Source organism: Artibeus jamaicensis, unplaced genomic scaffold (assembly GCF_021234435.1).
Source record: "Artibeus jamaicensis isolate MK-2021 breed Jamaican fruit bat unplaced genomic scaffold, CSHL_Jam_final scaffold_537, whole genome shotgun sequence".
Taxonomy (NCBI): Eukaryota; Metazoa; Chordata; class Mammalia; order Chiroptera; family Phyllostomidae; genus Artibeus; species Artibeus jamaicensis.
In genome coordinates, this window is record NW_026522047.1 from 42,965,885 (window position 1) to 42,980,749 (window position 14,865).

The 14,865-nt window shown below is 57.2% G+C and overlaps 3 protein-coding genes across 4 annotated transcripts; 2 read left to right on the forward strand and 1 right to left on the reverse strand.

The window, feature by feature from the left end:
• Positions 1-1,214: 1,214 nt before the first annotated feature.
• On the reverse strand, positions 1,215-7,464 carry NDUFA11 (NADH:ubiquinone oxidoreductase subunit A11). The gene is made up of 4 exons (XM_037165365.2): positions 7,284-7,464; positions 2,862-2,954; positions 2,622-2,744; positions 1,215-1,394 (listed from the first exon to the last, which is right to left on the reverse strand). The coding sequence occupies exons 1-4, from the start codon at positions 7,378-7,380 to the stop codon at positions 1,282-1,284; spliced, it is 426 nt and encodes a 141-aa protein (XP_037021260.2). The 5' UTR covers positions 7,381-7,464; the 3' UTR covers positions 1,215-1,281.
• Positions 7,465-7,487: 23 nt separating this feature from the next.
• VMAC (vimentin type intermediate filament associated coiled-coil protein) lies at positions 7,488-11,674 on the forward strand. Its single transcript, XM_037165317.2, has 3 exons — positions 7,488-7,808; positions 8,243-8,662; positions 9,814-11,674. Exons 2-3 carry the CDS (start codon positions 8,472-8,474, stop codon positions 10,130-10,132), a joined length of 510 nt encoding a protein of 169 aa, XP_037021212.2. The 5' UTR covers positions 7,488-7,808; positions 8,243-8,471; the 3' UTR covers positions 10,133-11,674.
• Positions 11,675-11,771: 97 nt separating this feature from the next.
• On the forward strand, positions 11,772-14,757 carry CAPS (calcyphosine). Of its 2 annotated transcripts, XM_037165377.2 has the most exons (5): positions 11,772-13,140; positions 13,225-13,323; positions 13,398-13,575; positions 13,766-13,972; positions 14,048-14,757. In XM_037165377.2, exons 2-5 carry the CDS (start codon positions 13,241-13,243, stop codon positions 14,147-14,149), a joined length of 570 nt encoding a protein of 189 aa, XP_037021272.2. In that variant the 5' UTR covers positions 11,772-13,140; positions 13,225-13,240; the 3' UTR covers positions 14,150-14,757. The 2 variants fall into 2 exon arrangements, with proteins under 2 accessions (XP_037021272.2, XP_037021271.2); XM_037165376.2 differs by having other exon boundaries at positions 13,766-14,757.
• The last annotated feature ends 108 nt before the right edge of the window (positions 14,758-14,865 follow it).

Consider the following 14,865-nt stretch of genomic DNA (forward strand, 5'->3'; position numbering starts at 1 on the left):
GCCCAGCCCCCAGAGGGTGTGGGAAGGGCGCTCACCCCCAGGGTACAGTTGTTTCCCTCCTCACCGAACATCACCGAGGGACCCCGTCACTCCCACTCGCCAGGTGGGAAAACTGAGGGCAGAGCCCAGAGAGAACCAAGTGCTAGGACCAGAAGGCAGTGCTGGGAGCCCAGCACCCTCTCAGGGCTCAGCCAGGCTCCTGGGCCCTCCCCTCCCAGCTCCTGGCAGTGGGTGGGCAGGGAGGAAGCATGTCTCCATCCTCTCTCAGAGAACCCCAGGTCCAGGAGAGACCTGGGTGGCTACACAGGGGCAGTGAACGATCAGCAGTGAGCGCCAGCGGCTGACGACAGCAGTGCCAGGGCGCTGTGCTCTGCGGAGGTTTAATTTTAGCCGATGAACACCTGTCTGAGTTATTACCTGGAGTGGGCTGAAGAGGAAAGCAAGGGTTCAAGTCTGGCTTTCAACCATGTCTAGGCCCCAGAGGTGGGGGTGAAAGAGGAAAGGACAGGAAGGACGAGGTGAGGAGGGGGTGGGGCGTGACGGGCCCCCCAGGGCCACCTGCAGAGCCCAGACCCTGCCATGGCACAGCCCCGCTCCCCAGGGTGGGGCCCGGAGAGCTTTAATTTATGACCATCTCAGCGTGCTGGAGCAAGCCAGGCCTTCCTCTCCAGCTGCCAGAAAGCTCTGGGCCAGTTCCGTGGAAAGCCTGGGGGCTGAGCAGGCCAGCATTCTGGGGCTGCTTAAATCACTGTGCCTGACAGGAGGCGGCTGCTGAGGATGTCGAGTCTCCTCTTGTTGCTGCCATGGGCCTCTGCCCTTCAGGCTCTGGGTGGCCTGTCACCCACCTGTCAGATGGGGACAAAGCTCTGGGGCCAGACCATCTGGGACGCTGTGCTCCAATGCAGGGGAATTTGGAGTTGGGCAGTGAGTGGGCCCTGGGTGTGTATTCCACGTGCTGTTGGCGTTGGAGGAAGGCCCAGACAGGGGCGCCCTGTGGCCAGCACGGTCCCAGCTCCCGCCTGCAGGATCCTGCCCCGCAACGCCCTCTCCCTGCTTCAGGACACACCCAGCTGATGTCTGTGGCTCAGTGGGGGAACAAGATGCCTAATCTGCTCCCTGCCTCACTTCCTCCCGAATCCACCGCCAGTTTCCCTGCGGAGCCGGCCTGTCAGTCACCCTGGAGAGCAGGGGAAGAGACAAGGGAGACACTCGCATGAACAGACACAGGATTTAATTTAAGGGGTATTTCCACCTGCCCAAGATTGAGGGAGGCGGTGGGGCTCACACCTTGGGCTCTGCGAACAACTTCCAGCCCTCCAGGTGGCCCATCTTGACCAGGGCTGCCGTTATGCCCATGTACGCGCAGGCTGTAGCTCCAATTCCGTAGCTGTGAGCTGTGAGGGCGGAGAGGGCAAGGTCAGGCACTGTGGGGCCCTTGCCCACTCCTCCCTGGAGAGATTAAGTCACTTGACCCTCTGACTTTGAAGGTTCGATTGGAAACAGGCAGAGAGAGGCAGGAACACAGGCTGTCAGGACCGGAAGCAGGGGCAGGGAGACGTTCAAGCTGCTGAACAGATGCCATGTTAGTGGGTCTCAGCCTGTGCCCTGGCCATAGGCACTGGGCCTTGTGTCTGCCCTGTGGTTTGTGAACCAAGGAGCAGACTGCTCCTGGTCCCAGAAAGCTGCTATCAAGGACAGGGTTCTCCTTACTGTATAAGGGGCTCATACTTCTTCACAGGCTTGGGGATGTATGTTAAACCCAGACCTCGCCCAAGGTCTCAAAGCAAAGGAAGGATGGCGTGGGCTGCCCACTCTGTGGTGCCCTCCTTCCCTGCCTTCCACTGAGCTGGGTCAGGGCAGCTCATCTGCCTGTGGCCTCTGAGACTGTGGGAGGCAGGAAGAACAGGTGGCTCCACCATGCCAGGCTGGCCTGGGCCAGCACACTGCCACCAGGGAGCCATGCTCTGCTGGGTCCCAGGTGACCTCTGGCCATCTCAGTCCCCTCTCTGAGCCTTAGTCCCTGCATCTGTATGTGGGGACAATGAGAGAAGCCCCACCAGGCTGTGTGTTCAGTCAACCAGGGCCGGGGGCACTGGGGAGAGGGAGGGCAGTGCAAGAACCAGCACCTTTCTGTGCTCATGGGTTGGTGGCAGAAACTGGCAGTTCCCTCAAATTCTCTGACAAAGTGCAGCAGAGAAAGGAGGGGGATATGGGGTGAGAGCAGGGTTTCTAGATCGTATGCAGAGAAGTTGGTGAGAAAGAGAACTGTATTGGCATCTGGCGGAAGGACATTCAAGCAGAGGGAACAGCTTGTGCAAAGGCCCTGGGGCACGACGGCACCTGCTGTGTTGGAGGAGCCGGCGGAGGCCAGTGTGGCTTCAGCAGACTTAACAAGGGAGAGAAAGGGGAAGGGGGAGGGCTTGGTGAGGTGAGTGTGCAGTGGGTGTGTAAGCAGCAGCAGCTGCTACTGTTACTGGCTGGTGGCAGAGTTTTGAAAGCACTGGGAGCTTTCATCTGCTGAAGCAGGTGCCCTCCTCACCCACCACTTCCTGGCTCCTGGTCCACAACAAAACAGGGAATGAGGAGGGTCAATGGAGGGCAGGGTTGGGGAGTTCACTCACTGCGTGCTCCTAGGGTCAGACCTGCGGCACAGCCTCCAGTGAAGTAGTTCAGGGGGTCATCGGGCTTTTCACGGACCTGGGCACTGACGCAGGACGCAACGCCAAACACGGCACCGATGGCAGCTATGGGACAGATGGGATGGGGTGGGCACTGGGTCAGGGGCCCAGAGAGGCAGGACAGCCAGGCCAGTGCAAGGAAGGATCCTGAGGAGAAGCAAGATGCCCCTCAGGCTCACTCACCTGCAGTAAACGTGTACCGTCCAGTCCTGGCCACTCCTTCCAAGAAGGAGTCAGGAGGATTGAGTGCAACACTATAGGCGGAGGTGACGAGGCCTATGGAATGAGAGGGTACCAGGAGGCTCAGACTTGGGCCTCTGCACAGAGTGGCCCTGGCTGGGGAGAGGGCCCCTTTGTCATCTCACGAACCCTCTCTCCTTTGGTCCCCATTGAGCCCTGCAAGGCAGCTCAGCTGGGATGGGAACTTGGGTCCGCTGCTGCAGGGTCTGGGCTCTCGCTCCACCCCAGCCCCAGGCTTTGCTCCTAAGGCCTGGCCAAGCCAGCTCTGGCAGAAGGCCTGCCTAGGTCCCTGTCACCCTCATGGGCCCACCACAGGGCACCGGCCCAGCATGCAGAGGACATGAGGATGGGGCTGGGATCTCCACAGCCAGGCTGCCCCTGGGCTGAGAGCAGGCACAGCTAACTACATCCCCAGAGCCCCTGGCACCCAGGCTCTGCTTCCATAAAAGGCTTTGTTCCCCAGTGGGCCTGGGGTTCCCTGGCCTAATCCTCCTTGGCAAAGGTGGCTCCTGAAACTGCTAACCCCTCTTCGTCACCACCCACTGCCCCCTCCCCACTGGCAGCTCTGGCCTGGGCCTGTCCGTCACACTGGGCTGGCTGCCCACACCCACTTAGCCTCGACACTGCTTAACCTTTCCATCTCTGCCACTGGCCTGGTCACCCTGACCCTGACTTTTGTCCATGAGGGGCCCGAATAGGGGCTAGGCCGGAAGCCGAGTGCCAGTGGGTGGCAAGTACCAACATGCTGTTCTGGAGCATCCGGAGTGAGCACTGGCATGGGCCAACATTCAGGTGTGGGGTGAGGCTCGGGCTGGGGCAGGGCCTTGGGCAGCCTCTCCCACCAGACCCTCCTCGGGGAACGGACAGACGAGGGCCTACCTGGCTGGCTGCTTGTCACCAGAACAGCCTAACACGGGGCCCTCACCCCCCAGCTGACCCTGCTCAGGGCAACAAGACACCTCTCCTCTCCCTACTGACCCCCAGGGTTGCCTAGTTGCCAGCAGGGACTGCTTGGGCCAGCCCATTCCAACCCAGGCAAAACAGAATTGTCACCCGCCAGGTGGCATGCATAGCCACTGCCCCACTCACCCTCCTCAGGACCCAAGGGGCTTAGCACCCTCGTATCTGTTGCTTCATGGGAGGGGAGCAGCCTCAGAGGGGCTGAGTGATCTGCCTGAGGTCACCAAGTACAGCAGTCTGGACGCCAGGTGGGTCTCTAGGGCCATGGCTTGCCCCTCATTGCAGTCCCGGGGGGAGCGGGTTTCACCCTAGTCCCCAAGCCTCCAGCTTCTCAGGGCCCACCCAGGGGCCTTCCAGGCTGAGTGGTGCCTCCCACCCCAGCCTGGGCTCAGACTCAGCTCACTGGAGTTGCTGTGGGGGACTTTTCACTCTGGACTGTGGGGTTAATCTTCAGAGCAACCATAGGAAGGGCCTGGACTGCCACCTCACTTCCAGATTGGTAAACCACAGCCCCGGGGACAAAGGGAAAAGAGCCACATATAAAGAGGGCCCTGGTACACCTTCAATTCTCATGTTACACATTACACTGTCCGCTACAAAAATAAAGAAGGCTCTCATGTGCTTGGCGCCTGTTCACAGACGCCCCAAATCTCATTTTTCCCAGTCGGTCTCATGACAAACCTGTGTCCCCATCTGGGCTCAGAGAGCCTAGAGGCTGGGGGGGGGGGGCAAACTGCTGCAGCTCCTGCCTGGGGCCTAATGAGTCTTGATCTCAGGAGCTGGGCCAGGAACAAGGGTCTTAGGACCCCCTGAAGGGGAACCACCGAGTCAGTGATGTCCTCAAACTCAGTCACGCAGTGAGCCCTGGAGGGCACCCTGTCAAGCCCATCCCATATGCCTGTGGTCCTGGCTGTGCTGGGCAGAGAGTGCCCCTACCATCCTACGGGCCCTTGAACTTGGAGCGAATGACCCAACAGTCCCCTGATTAACCCCAGGTCAAGACTGCTCCACGCCAACTCTCCCCCAGCAGTCACCCAGTGTGGTGACCTGCCACAGCCCATCCCTGCAGGAGCCAGCTCAATCCTCGGGTGCTGCGACCCCCGGCACCTGGGGATCTCTGACTCAGACCTTTCCCAGCACCCCCACTTCAACCTTCGGCCTGCTCCCCGCTTTCTCTCAGCCTCCCACAGTGACCTCAGGACATAGGGCACATTCATTCTTTCATCTATTTACAGTTACTGTGTGCCATCCTTCACTCATTCCTCACTTACTGTGTACCCACATCCACCCATTCTTTCAGTTACCTAGGACCCCGGTCCATTCATCACCCTCTCACAGATAGTTATTGTGTGCCCACGACCATTCATTCAAAAATTCATTCACTCACATAGTTACTGTGTGCCCTGATTCATTCATTCATTCATTCATTCATTCATTCATAGTTACTGTCTTCCTTCCTTCCAAAACAGTTACAGTGGACCTAGAAGGTACTGGGTTTTGTTGGCAGTATGGCTCCCTCCCAGGACTAAGCAGCTCAGGAAAGCCAAACAGGAAACCCATCCTCTTGTGAGGGCTGAGGGGAAGTAAGGAATAAAGGAGTGGGCAGGTGAGGGAGAGTCCAGGAGCATGTTTGAGCCAAGTTTTGCATATTTAACGGTGCTGGCCAGTGAGAGCACTCCCGCTCACAACACAGGCACTGATGTCCTTCTTAGTTTCAAAACCCCCTAAAGCGGCGGTTGCCAACCGGTTTGCTGTGGCAGGCACACTGTGTGCTCCAAGGGTTTTTAAACCACGCAATACCTGACTTCAGTCAGGGGCAGTGATCTCTTTCCCCTTAGATTTTTGAATTAAAAAGTGACAACAGCCAACCCAACAATTGCTGTCCTGCGTGAATAAATCAAAATTATACCTTTTTTTTTTTGCCAGATGGGCAAAAATATTTTTTTTGTGTGCCACGACATGAAAAAGGTTGAAAATTGCTTCCCTAAAGCATCCAGGTCTTCAAACCTTCTCCTTGAAAGCCCCCACACCCTTGGCAGATCCCTTCCTGCTTCAATTTCCTGAGATGCAACCTGACTGACCCTTTGGGCATTAGCCAATGTTAGCATCTCCCCGCAAGCATTCCCCAGAATAACTTCCTACAGTGACTTGATCCCAAGCTGTGCAGCTTGCCAGGGCCAAGTGCCCCCATGGCGATCCCACCGCACACCCTGACTGTCCCAATAAGTTGCTATTCCAGTAGGCTCTACAGAACCCATCCCATGGGACTCCCTCTTCAGCCCTTTCTTGTCACCACCCTGGAGAAGGGCCCTGTGCGCAATTCCTTGCCCCAATCCCCCCCCCAGGAGATCAGCAGACCTGGATTTGCAGCCTGGCTTCAAAAGACCCCGGGGGGTGGGGTGGGGGGGGAGCTAATATACCTCCTCGACCTTCAGTTTCCACGTCTGAGAAATGGAGATGATAAAGGTCTCACCAAATATGCAGATGATGACAGTGATTACTAATTAGGCCTACCCAAGTGCAAACACCTCCCAGGGGAGGCTCAGCTTCTGCCAGTCCCTGTTTCAGGAGATGGAGACACGGAGGTGCCCAAAACCCCCACATCTATTTCTCAAGGACACTGAGAATGAAAAGGGACCAGCAGGGGCGGGACTCGGGGGTCTCCTCTGCAGGGGAGTGCCAATGCTGTGAGTCCCCTCAGGCCCCAAAGGCTTGTCTTATAGAAGTCATTGACTCACTTCATCGACAATCTCCTCAGCACCCCCAGGGTCTCTCTGGTGGGCCCAATAAAACAGATGTCCCTGACCACCTAACTCTTCTGGATCCTATAAAGACTCATGCCATTCCAGAACTTTCTCCAATTTCTGTACCCCACTCAGTAATAACCAGTAATAACCCATACCCTCCAGCTCCTCTGACTTCGATAATGCTCCTGTCTCACTCCGTGAGTTCCAAAGAGCCAACTCCAGCACTCACACGGCTTCTCATAATCCCAGTGGCTAGCCTGTAATATGTATGACCACCTCCAGGTGCCCGGCAACCCTGCCAGACCGTCCCCCCACCCCTCCCAAAACGTCTCTCACACAAGAGTTCCCCATGACCACCCCAGGCACCCCGTCTAGGGCCACGTACCGTTCCGCATGATTCCCAGCTCCTACGTGACCGTCTTGGACATCTCCCACTGACACTATAACCTCCCTGCGCCTTCTGAATTAGTACGACCCCTACAAAGTCCATTTCACACAGTAGCTCCCCAACGTGCCAGGGCCTCCCCAGAAACCCTGAAAGCAACCATATTACCCCCACCTCGAGGTCCCAGCTCCTCAAGCCACCCTCGCATAGCCCCCAGTGACCCTATGACCTCCCTGCACCTTCCGCCCTCGGGGCCCGGCAGCCGGCGCTCACCAACGGCACCACTCATACTGGTGCTCACGTAAGCCTTGCGGTGACACTCGGTGCCATCGGGAATGTCCCAGTACCGCTGTATAAGCCCTCGCGCCATGGCTAGACACGCCGAGCGCCGAACTACACAATTTGCAGCCCTCCGCAGCCAAGGGCAGCCTCCCGCTATCGCGAGACTTCCTGGGCGGCGCGCGCAGCATCCCTTGCGGAAGGGCCCGTAACCAGTGTGCAACTTTATTGAGTGCCGCCACCAGGGATACTGGCTGAGTTCACGCGCCAAGTTCGGAACTGGCGTAAAAGAAGAGAGCGTGTACCCCCAGTCGATTTCTGGAAGGGGAAACTGAGGTCAACGAAGATCAGTGAAGGCAGATTTCACTAGTTCTAGCTCAGAAGGTCCTAGGTTAGGAATGATCTGACTCAGGGAGGTGGGGCCTAACCTAGGGGCTGCACTACAATAGGTACTAGGCGTAACGCCAGGAACAGATTAGGGCTAGGACGGGGCGGTACTGAGCTTGACAGGAGGAAGAGGTAAGTGTGGGGCCGGGCACGGCCGGAATGCGGCCACCTCTCGCACCAGACTTTGTGTGGGGGCGTGGCCACGCACTGTAGCCCGTCCCCAAGTCGGAATCTGAACCGCGTGCAACTATTTTGGGGCGTGGCCAGGATCGGGGGTGGGGCTTAACGGGAAAGGGACCAACCCTAGAGCGGGGATCTTAAGAGGGACACGGCCAGTACCCAACTTGTGGTTTGTCCCAGTCCTGCTCCAGAGGAAGTACAGATTATGCTTGGGGGCGTGGCAAAGGCGAGAGACGGAATTTACAGGGAACTTGACTAACCCAGAGGTTGCCTAAGGGGTATGGACGAGGCCAATTGTGTGGATCTGGGAGAAGCACGGCCGATTCCAGAGACGTGTTCTGTTCAGGTTTGATCGGACGCAGAATCCGGACCAATCGTTGTTTTAGCTCTTGAGCAGGGTGGCCAATCGTATTGCCAGAGCCTGAACGAGAGCGTGCCGCCTGAGAAGAAGATTGGGCCCGAAGGGCGGAGTTTCGAGGTGCAGGAACCAGTCAGAGTGTTTGGGCTTGAGGAGGCACCACCCAGTTGGCTGCAGCCAATGGCGTCGAGGTTCTGAGCTGACCCCGGGGGGAGTGGCCCTTCCGGGCGGCTGGGGCCTGAACCACCGTGGGGGCTATGTCCGCCCCACCGCCCCTGCAGATCCGCGAGGCAAATGCACACCTGGTGGCCGTGCACCGGCGCGTCGCGGAGCTGGAGGCGCGGCTGGACGCGGCGGAGCGCACGGTGCGCACCCAGGCCGAGCGCCTGACCCACCACGACCAGGAGCTGCGCGCCGCCCTGGACGAGCTGGGCTGCGCCAAGGACCGGTGAGGCCGGGGGCCCGCCAGCTGCACTTCTAGGTGGAGGTGGGCGGAGGCGGAGTCGAGATGGAAAGGGAACGCTGGCAGGGGGAACTGGATGCATTCTCGTGAAGGCTGGACTACTGGAGGGATTGAAAAAGCAAACACCAAAAAACCTTGAATTAGTCATCCGTATATAAAGAGATGTCACACACGTGTGGATTTTTAACTTACAAGATTCCCACGAAGCAAAACCAGCTGGTACTGAGTGGTGCAGGGGCCACCAACCTCCAGGAGCAGATATTGGGAGCCAAGGCAGGTGCTTGAACAGAGGAGGATGTGATCTATCAGAAGTTTTGGAGTCTCTCTAGCAGTTGACAATTGAAAAGGATGAGACAAGTGCCCAAGGAGGTACTTGGGCCCAGGTGGGAAATAATTCAGAGCTGGTTGGATTCATTCATCTACACTGAGCACCTACTGTGTGCCAGACACTGCTGGGTACTAGGGCACGTCTACACAGCTCTGCCTTTAGGCAGACACATTACTAAGTGATTACAACATGGGGCGATCCGGGTTGTGATAGAGGTGCACACAGGGTTCTGAGAGGACGCAGATGGAAGGATTCCTGGAGGAGGAGCCATCTAAGCTGAACAAAACAGGAAAAGATGTAGGGGAAGAGGGAACTGCAGGAAGAACTGGGGGAGCAGAGCCAAGAGTTTGCATAGACTGGGCATTGTAAACAACAGACATTTATCATCATTCTGGAGGCTGGGAAGTCCAATACCAAGGTATTGACAAATTCAGTTCCTGGTGAGGACTCTTTCCTGGCTTCCAGATGGTCACCTTATTGCGTGCTCAGGGGAGCAGGTGGGAGAGCTGGGGAGGACAGAGAGCACTCTGTTGTCTCATAAGAGCGCCAATGTCATCATGAGGATCCCACCCTCATGACCTCATTCAACCTTACTTTCCAAAGGCTCCCACCTTCAAATATCACCCTGGGATGGAGGAATTCAGCATAGGAATTTGGAGATAACATGGGGAGGCCTTGAGGCAGTGGGGAGAAGGATCACCTTTAGCCTGACAACAATGGGGAGTGGCAGCCCCAGAGGTCACAAGTAGGGAGAAGAACCCGTCTGGTCCCCTGGTACCATTACTACCAAGTTTTGTTTTCCTGCCAGTGAGATTGCGGCTCTCCAGGAGCAGCTGCTGACCTCCGAGGCCACTGTCCACAGCCTGCAGGCTGCTGTGCACCAGAAGGACAAGCTCATCAAGCAGCTGCAGCCCCGGGCCGACCTGCTGCAGGACATGTGCCGCTGGCGGCCACCCCTGGCTGGGCTGCTGGCAGCCCTGGCTGGGGCCGAGCGCCTGGGTCCTCTGCCGGCCAGTGACCCTGGCCACCCACTCTCTGGCGAGTCCAGTTTACTCCTTGCCAACAGCACTGGGGAGGAGGGGGACGGGGACCACCTCCAGCCAGCAGTGTTTGGGACCACTGTGTGAGCCCCAGAGGAGATTGCAGAATGGAGACGGAGGATGCCTGTGGAGACTCCACTGCTGTGGGTGTCCTGGGGGGAGGGAGGGGTGTGTCATCACTGTGCGAGAGGGAACCTCCTACAGAGCCATAATCCTTTCTAAGCCCCAGACCTGCTAAAAAGTCAGGTTTCCAAGAGGCAGCCTGCAGACCAAATGAAAAATGTTTAGCCAAGACATTTTTTAAAAAAATGAACCAATTATCCTTGTTGAAAAATTGGTGACATTTACACACAAAAATCTGGATATCCGGCTTCAGACTTGGCCATGCCTACTGGATGTGGACCCAGAATACCCTCCTTAGCCAGATAGTGAATTACTAATTAGTGCCCTCATCTCTCCTAGGGCCAGATGTCTGCACCCCCTGGCATCTGAGTTTGAGACCTGTCTTTGTCTGGTAGTGGCAGGTGACAAAGTTCCACATCATTAGACTTTTTCTCACCCCCTACCCGCCGCCCTGGTTTTTGTCCTTCCTGGAGAGAGGCATTCTCCATCCCAGGCTAAAGCTTTTTCTTACTTCATCCCAGACCAGACTTAAGAGCTTCAAGCTCCATGCCGTTTGCATTAGTTATTTTGAAGACAAATTTTAAATCCTAGATGTTCTTTTCCTAATTCTGTCCTCTACCCTCAACCTTTAACCCAGAGGGCAGTGTGTGGGGCGTGTGAGTGCTGGCAGCCGGGCCCTGCCACCCGGGAAGACTCAGGCACCCCTTAACCTTTTCATCATGTGCTGCCTCAGGGCCTTTACATTGGCTGCTCCCTCTGCCTGGAATGCTCTTCGCCTGGGTGTCACATGACCGCCTGGGTGTCACATGACCGATTCCTTGTCACTCAGGTCTTAGCTTTGATGGCACCTCCTCAGAAAGGCCTTCCCTTGACTGCCTGAGTTACTCCCCACCCCTGGTCACTACCACTGCATTTATTTTCCTTTATGGAACTTCTTACCATCAGAATGTGAGGTCCACGAGGGCAGAGTTTTTGTCACCGGAGCCTGGTGCACCCCAGGCCCTGGCAGGAACAGGACGGGTCTGTGGGCCCTGAAGGGAGTCAGGTCCCCAACACTTCTGATGCGCCCCCACCCCGCCCCCACTAGTCCAGCTTTTGTAGCAGGCAGCTGGCTCCTTTTTTATAGTCCCCAGAGAATCTATTTTTTTAACTCCTTTTTTTCTACACTGCCCTCTCTTGGCCTGAGACATTCAGGCAGTTTCGCTTTTTATCAAACCAGGGGACTCCCACACCTTAGCCCACTCAAGTGCCCAGCCTGAGCTGTTTTCCCACCTCCTCACTCAGGAAATTGTCACACCAGGAACTGCCGTGGGGCAGGGCCTATTTCAGCCTGGAAAGGCTGGCGTCCACCGACATCCTCAGGACGGAGCCGGCTGTGGGCCCGGCATCTGACCCCTCCGTGTGTAACAATAGCCCTATTTTTCTCTGGATAAGAAAGCGGGGCTGTTTGTCTGAGGGAAGGCAGGCTGGGGCCTGTTGGCTCAAGAATAAATGGGGTGACTTGTCCACCTTGGTCCTTCCTTTCTTCCATGTGAGGGTGCTAGGGAGGTGGCCCCTGCGTGGGTCGTGGTCCAGGGAGCAAGGGCTTGTCCTAGTCACCGGAACTTGTGCCACAGGCAGTCTACACACACACGAACACACATGACTAATGTTGGCAGCCACCCATGGACACAGGCTGCCCCATTTCACAGCTGGGAGAGTGAGGCTCAAAGGCAAAGTGAAAAGGCCTCTGGGTCAGGAGGGCCTGGGCCACTACCAATTTATGGAGGAGTTATTGTTAAAGGTGTCAAACAGCTATCATAATTGTGGTCAGATTTTACATTTTCTATGGAAAAAAAAATCGATGCTTGTAACACTTGTTAAAAAATGCAGTATTTCTCTGCCCACCCAAAGAATTTTGAACTACAATAAGCCATTGGAGTTTGCCCAGAATGGCACTGGCTTCTCAGAGCTGACAGTGTGACATCAGCCATGGCTTGAATTGCAGCACTGGGTCGGTCACCATCCGTGATTAGCTTCCTACAGCAGCAGAGACTCCTGCGCCGGTCCCTGTGCTGTGTGCAAGACCGTGCTTTGAAAAACCTGATGATCTCTGGGTCTGTGCAGGCGGGGAGGTCCCCAAGTGGGAACCACATTTTCAGTCCTGGGAGGGAGATCAACCTTTTTTTTGATCCTGCTGGTTAGTGTAGTGCTCTCAGTTGGCAAAGTTGTCCCAAAGTCTGGATCGAAGACCATCTGTAAGGGTGGCCTTGGTTCCTCTTGGATTGTGTCACAGGGCTCAGGGCCTCTTCTCTGTTCGGTAACTCCCCTCCGAGTTGCAGCCCCAGCTCACCAGCTTGTCACAAGAAAGCCCATCAAATGTTTGAGAACTGAAAACCAACCACTGAAAGACTCATACAACAAAAAACACTGTAACTAGCCCCTAAATAAGCACCAGAAACTGCTTTGTGGGTCTTCACTCTGCTGTGTCCTGACTCAAGCTAGCACTGGCCTCAGGACGTCCCACTGGGTATGAGCCTGGGCCACCTCCAGTCCTTTTGAACTCAAATCCCTCAGCAGCTTTGGCTGCTGCCCTGTGAAAAGGGGTAGGGGGCCTGACTCAGGTCACATAGAAACTGGGCCTTGAGCTTCCTTCCATCCAGGACACTGGCCCCCACAGGCTCACCCCTGTGGCTCACCCCTCCTCACTGTGACCAGAAAGAAACCCCACTGCCTGCCCTGGGCCTGGCTCTGCAGCGCTGGGCAGGGCATGAGCAGCAGGGTGGGGGCGGCGGTGCTGGTGACGGTACTGCTGTGTCTCCTGGCCTTGCCTCCCAGCAGTGTCAGGGTTACAGCTGGGGCCCCTCCCAGTCTCCAGAGCCACTGTCCCTTAGCAACAATCCTACCAGGCAGAACACACTGCCAACACTGGACAAAGCAGGCAGGAGTCAGCAGAGTGGCCATCGGGAAAGCTCCAGGACAGACAAGGCCAGGTTAGTGAGTAGGGGGCAACCAGTGTGGAGCCTGGCCGGCCGAGTGGGCAGCCTGCTTGACCTCTCTCTCACCCAACTGCCCAGAGAGCCTGGCACTAGCATGGACACGGTGGACACCACTATGGAGAAGCTCCGGGAACAGTGCCTGTCCCGAGGGGCCTCTGGCATCCACAGCCTGGCCAGGTGAGCTGTCCTCTCACTCCTCCCTGACACTCAGCTCCAGGGACCACTCTCCAACTGTACTCCTTGCTCCCCAGGTTTTTCCGCCGCCTGGACCAGGACAAGAGCCGATCCCTGGATGCCAGGGAGCTCCAGCAGGGCCTGGCCGAGCTGGGGCTGGCGCTGGACATGGCTGAGGCGGAGGGCGTGTGCAGGCGCTGGGACCGTGATGGCAGTGGGACGCTGGACCTGGAGGAGTTCCTGAGGGCACTGCGGGTGAGGCTCAGCTGTCCGGGTGCAGGTCCCTTCACCCAACTGTCTGGGGGATGGTGGGTGCCAAGTGCCCAGGGGGCTTACCTGTGTCAACACCCAGGGACTTATCACTAAGAGATGCCGGAGGACTCCCTGAGCTCTGCATTCCATGCCTGGAGTTGAGGTCCCTCAGTCTTCACCCTCCCCGCTTCAGCCCCCCATGTCCCAGGCCCGGGAAGCAGTCATTGCAGCTGCATTCGCCAAGCTAGACCGCAGTGGAGATGGTGTGGTGACTGTGGACGACCTCCGGGGGGTGTACAGCTGCCGTGCCCACCCCAAGGTGCGGAGTGGGGAGTGGACTGAGGAGGAGGTCCTCCGCCGCTTCCTGGACAACTTTGACTCTTCTGAGAAGGATGGGCAGGTAGGTGCCGGTGGGGCACTCGCAGCTCCTGTTGCCCTGGCTGTCCATACTCACTCAGGGCTTGTCTGCCCCCAGGTCACCCTGGCCGAATTCCAGGACTACTACAGTGGTGTGAGCGCCTCCATGGACACAGATGAGGAGTTCGTGGCGATGATGACCAGCGCCTGGCGACTGTGAGTGGTACACTCACTCAGCCAGCCCACCCAGTGGCAAACAACCCCCACCATGGCACCGGAGCATCCAGCTGGGCAGCCCCAGGGGTGGGGGCTGGGTGGATTAGTAAGGCCACTGAACCGGTTGGACCAGGTCTCAGAGGCCCTTGCTTGGTCGTGAGGACCAAGTGGAACAAAGGCCCCCACGCTTCACGAGGCTACTGCTGATGCCCTCCCCCCTCGAGCTCTGTTCTGTTCAGTGAATCCTTGGCCTGTCGTGCCCCACTGTGCCCCTCTCTTGTGGTCCCTGGGAAGCCAGGAGGACCCTGGCAGGGTGTGAGAACGCAGTGGGGGTGGGCGAGAAGCCAGGCTCTGCACCGAAGTGGCAGGGCTTGGAAGGCAGCTGAGTTTGGTGGCCTGTCCAGGCGTGGAGTGTGGGGTCGGGGCCCAGGGCACCAGGCAGGCCAGGCTGCTCGAGGAGCCTTGCCTGGGAGGCAGAGACCTTTCCTGCCCAGGCCCCGGGGCTTCCTGATGCCCCTGGGGCACACAGGAGGCCAGGGTGTTTAGTTAAAAGATTTAATGTAGTTCCCAAATACATTTCATATGACAATCTTACATAAATGTTCCAAAACACATGGGCATTATCTGGTTTTACTTGTCACTAACTGGCTAAGGCGTAAGCAGAGAAAGGTGACCAGATCTGCTGGGGGCCTTTGGTGTCTTCCCACGGCTCAGGCTCGG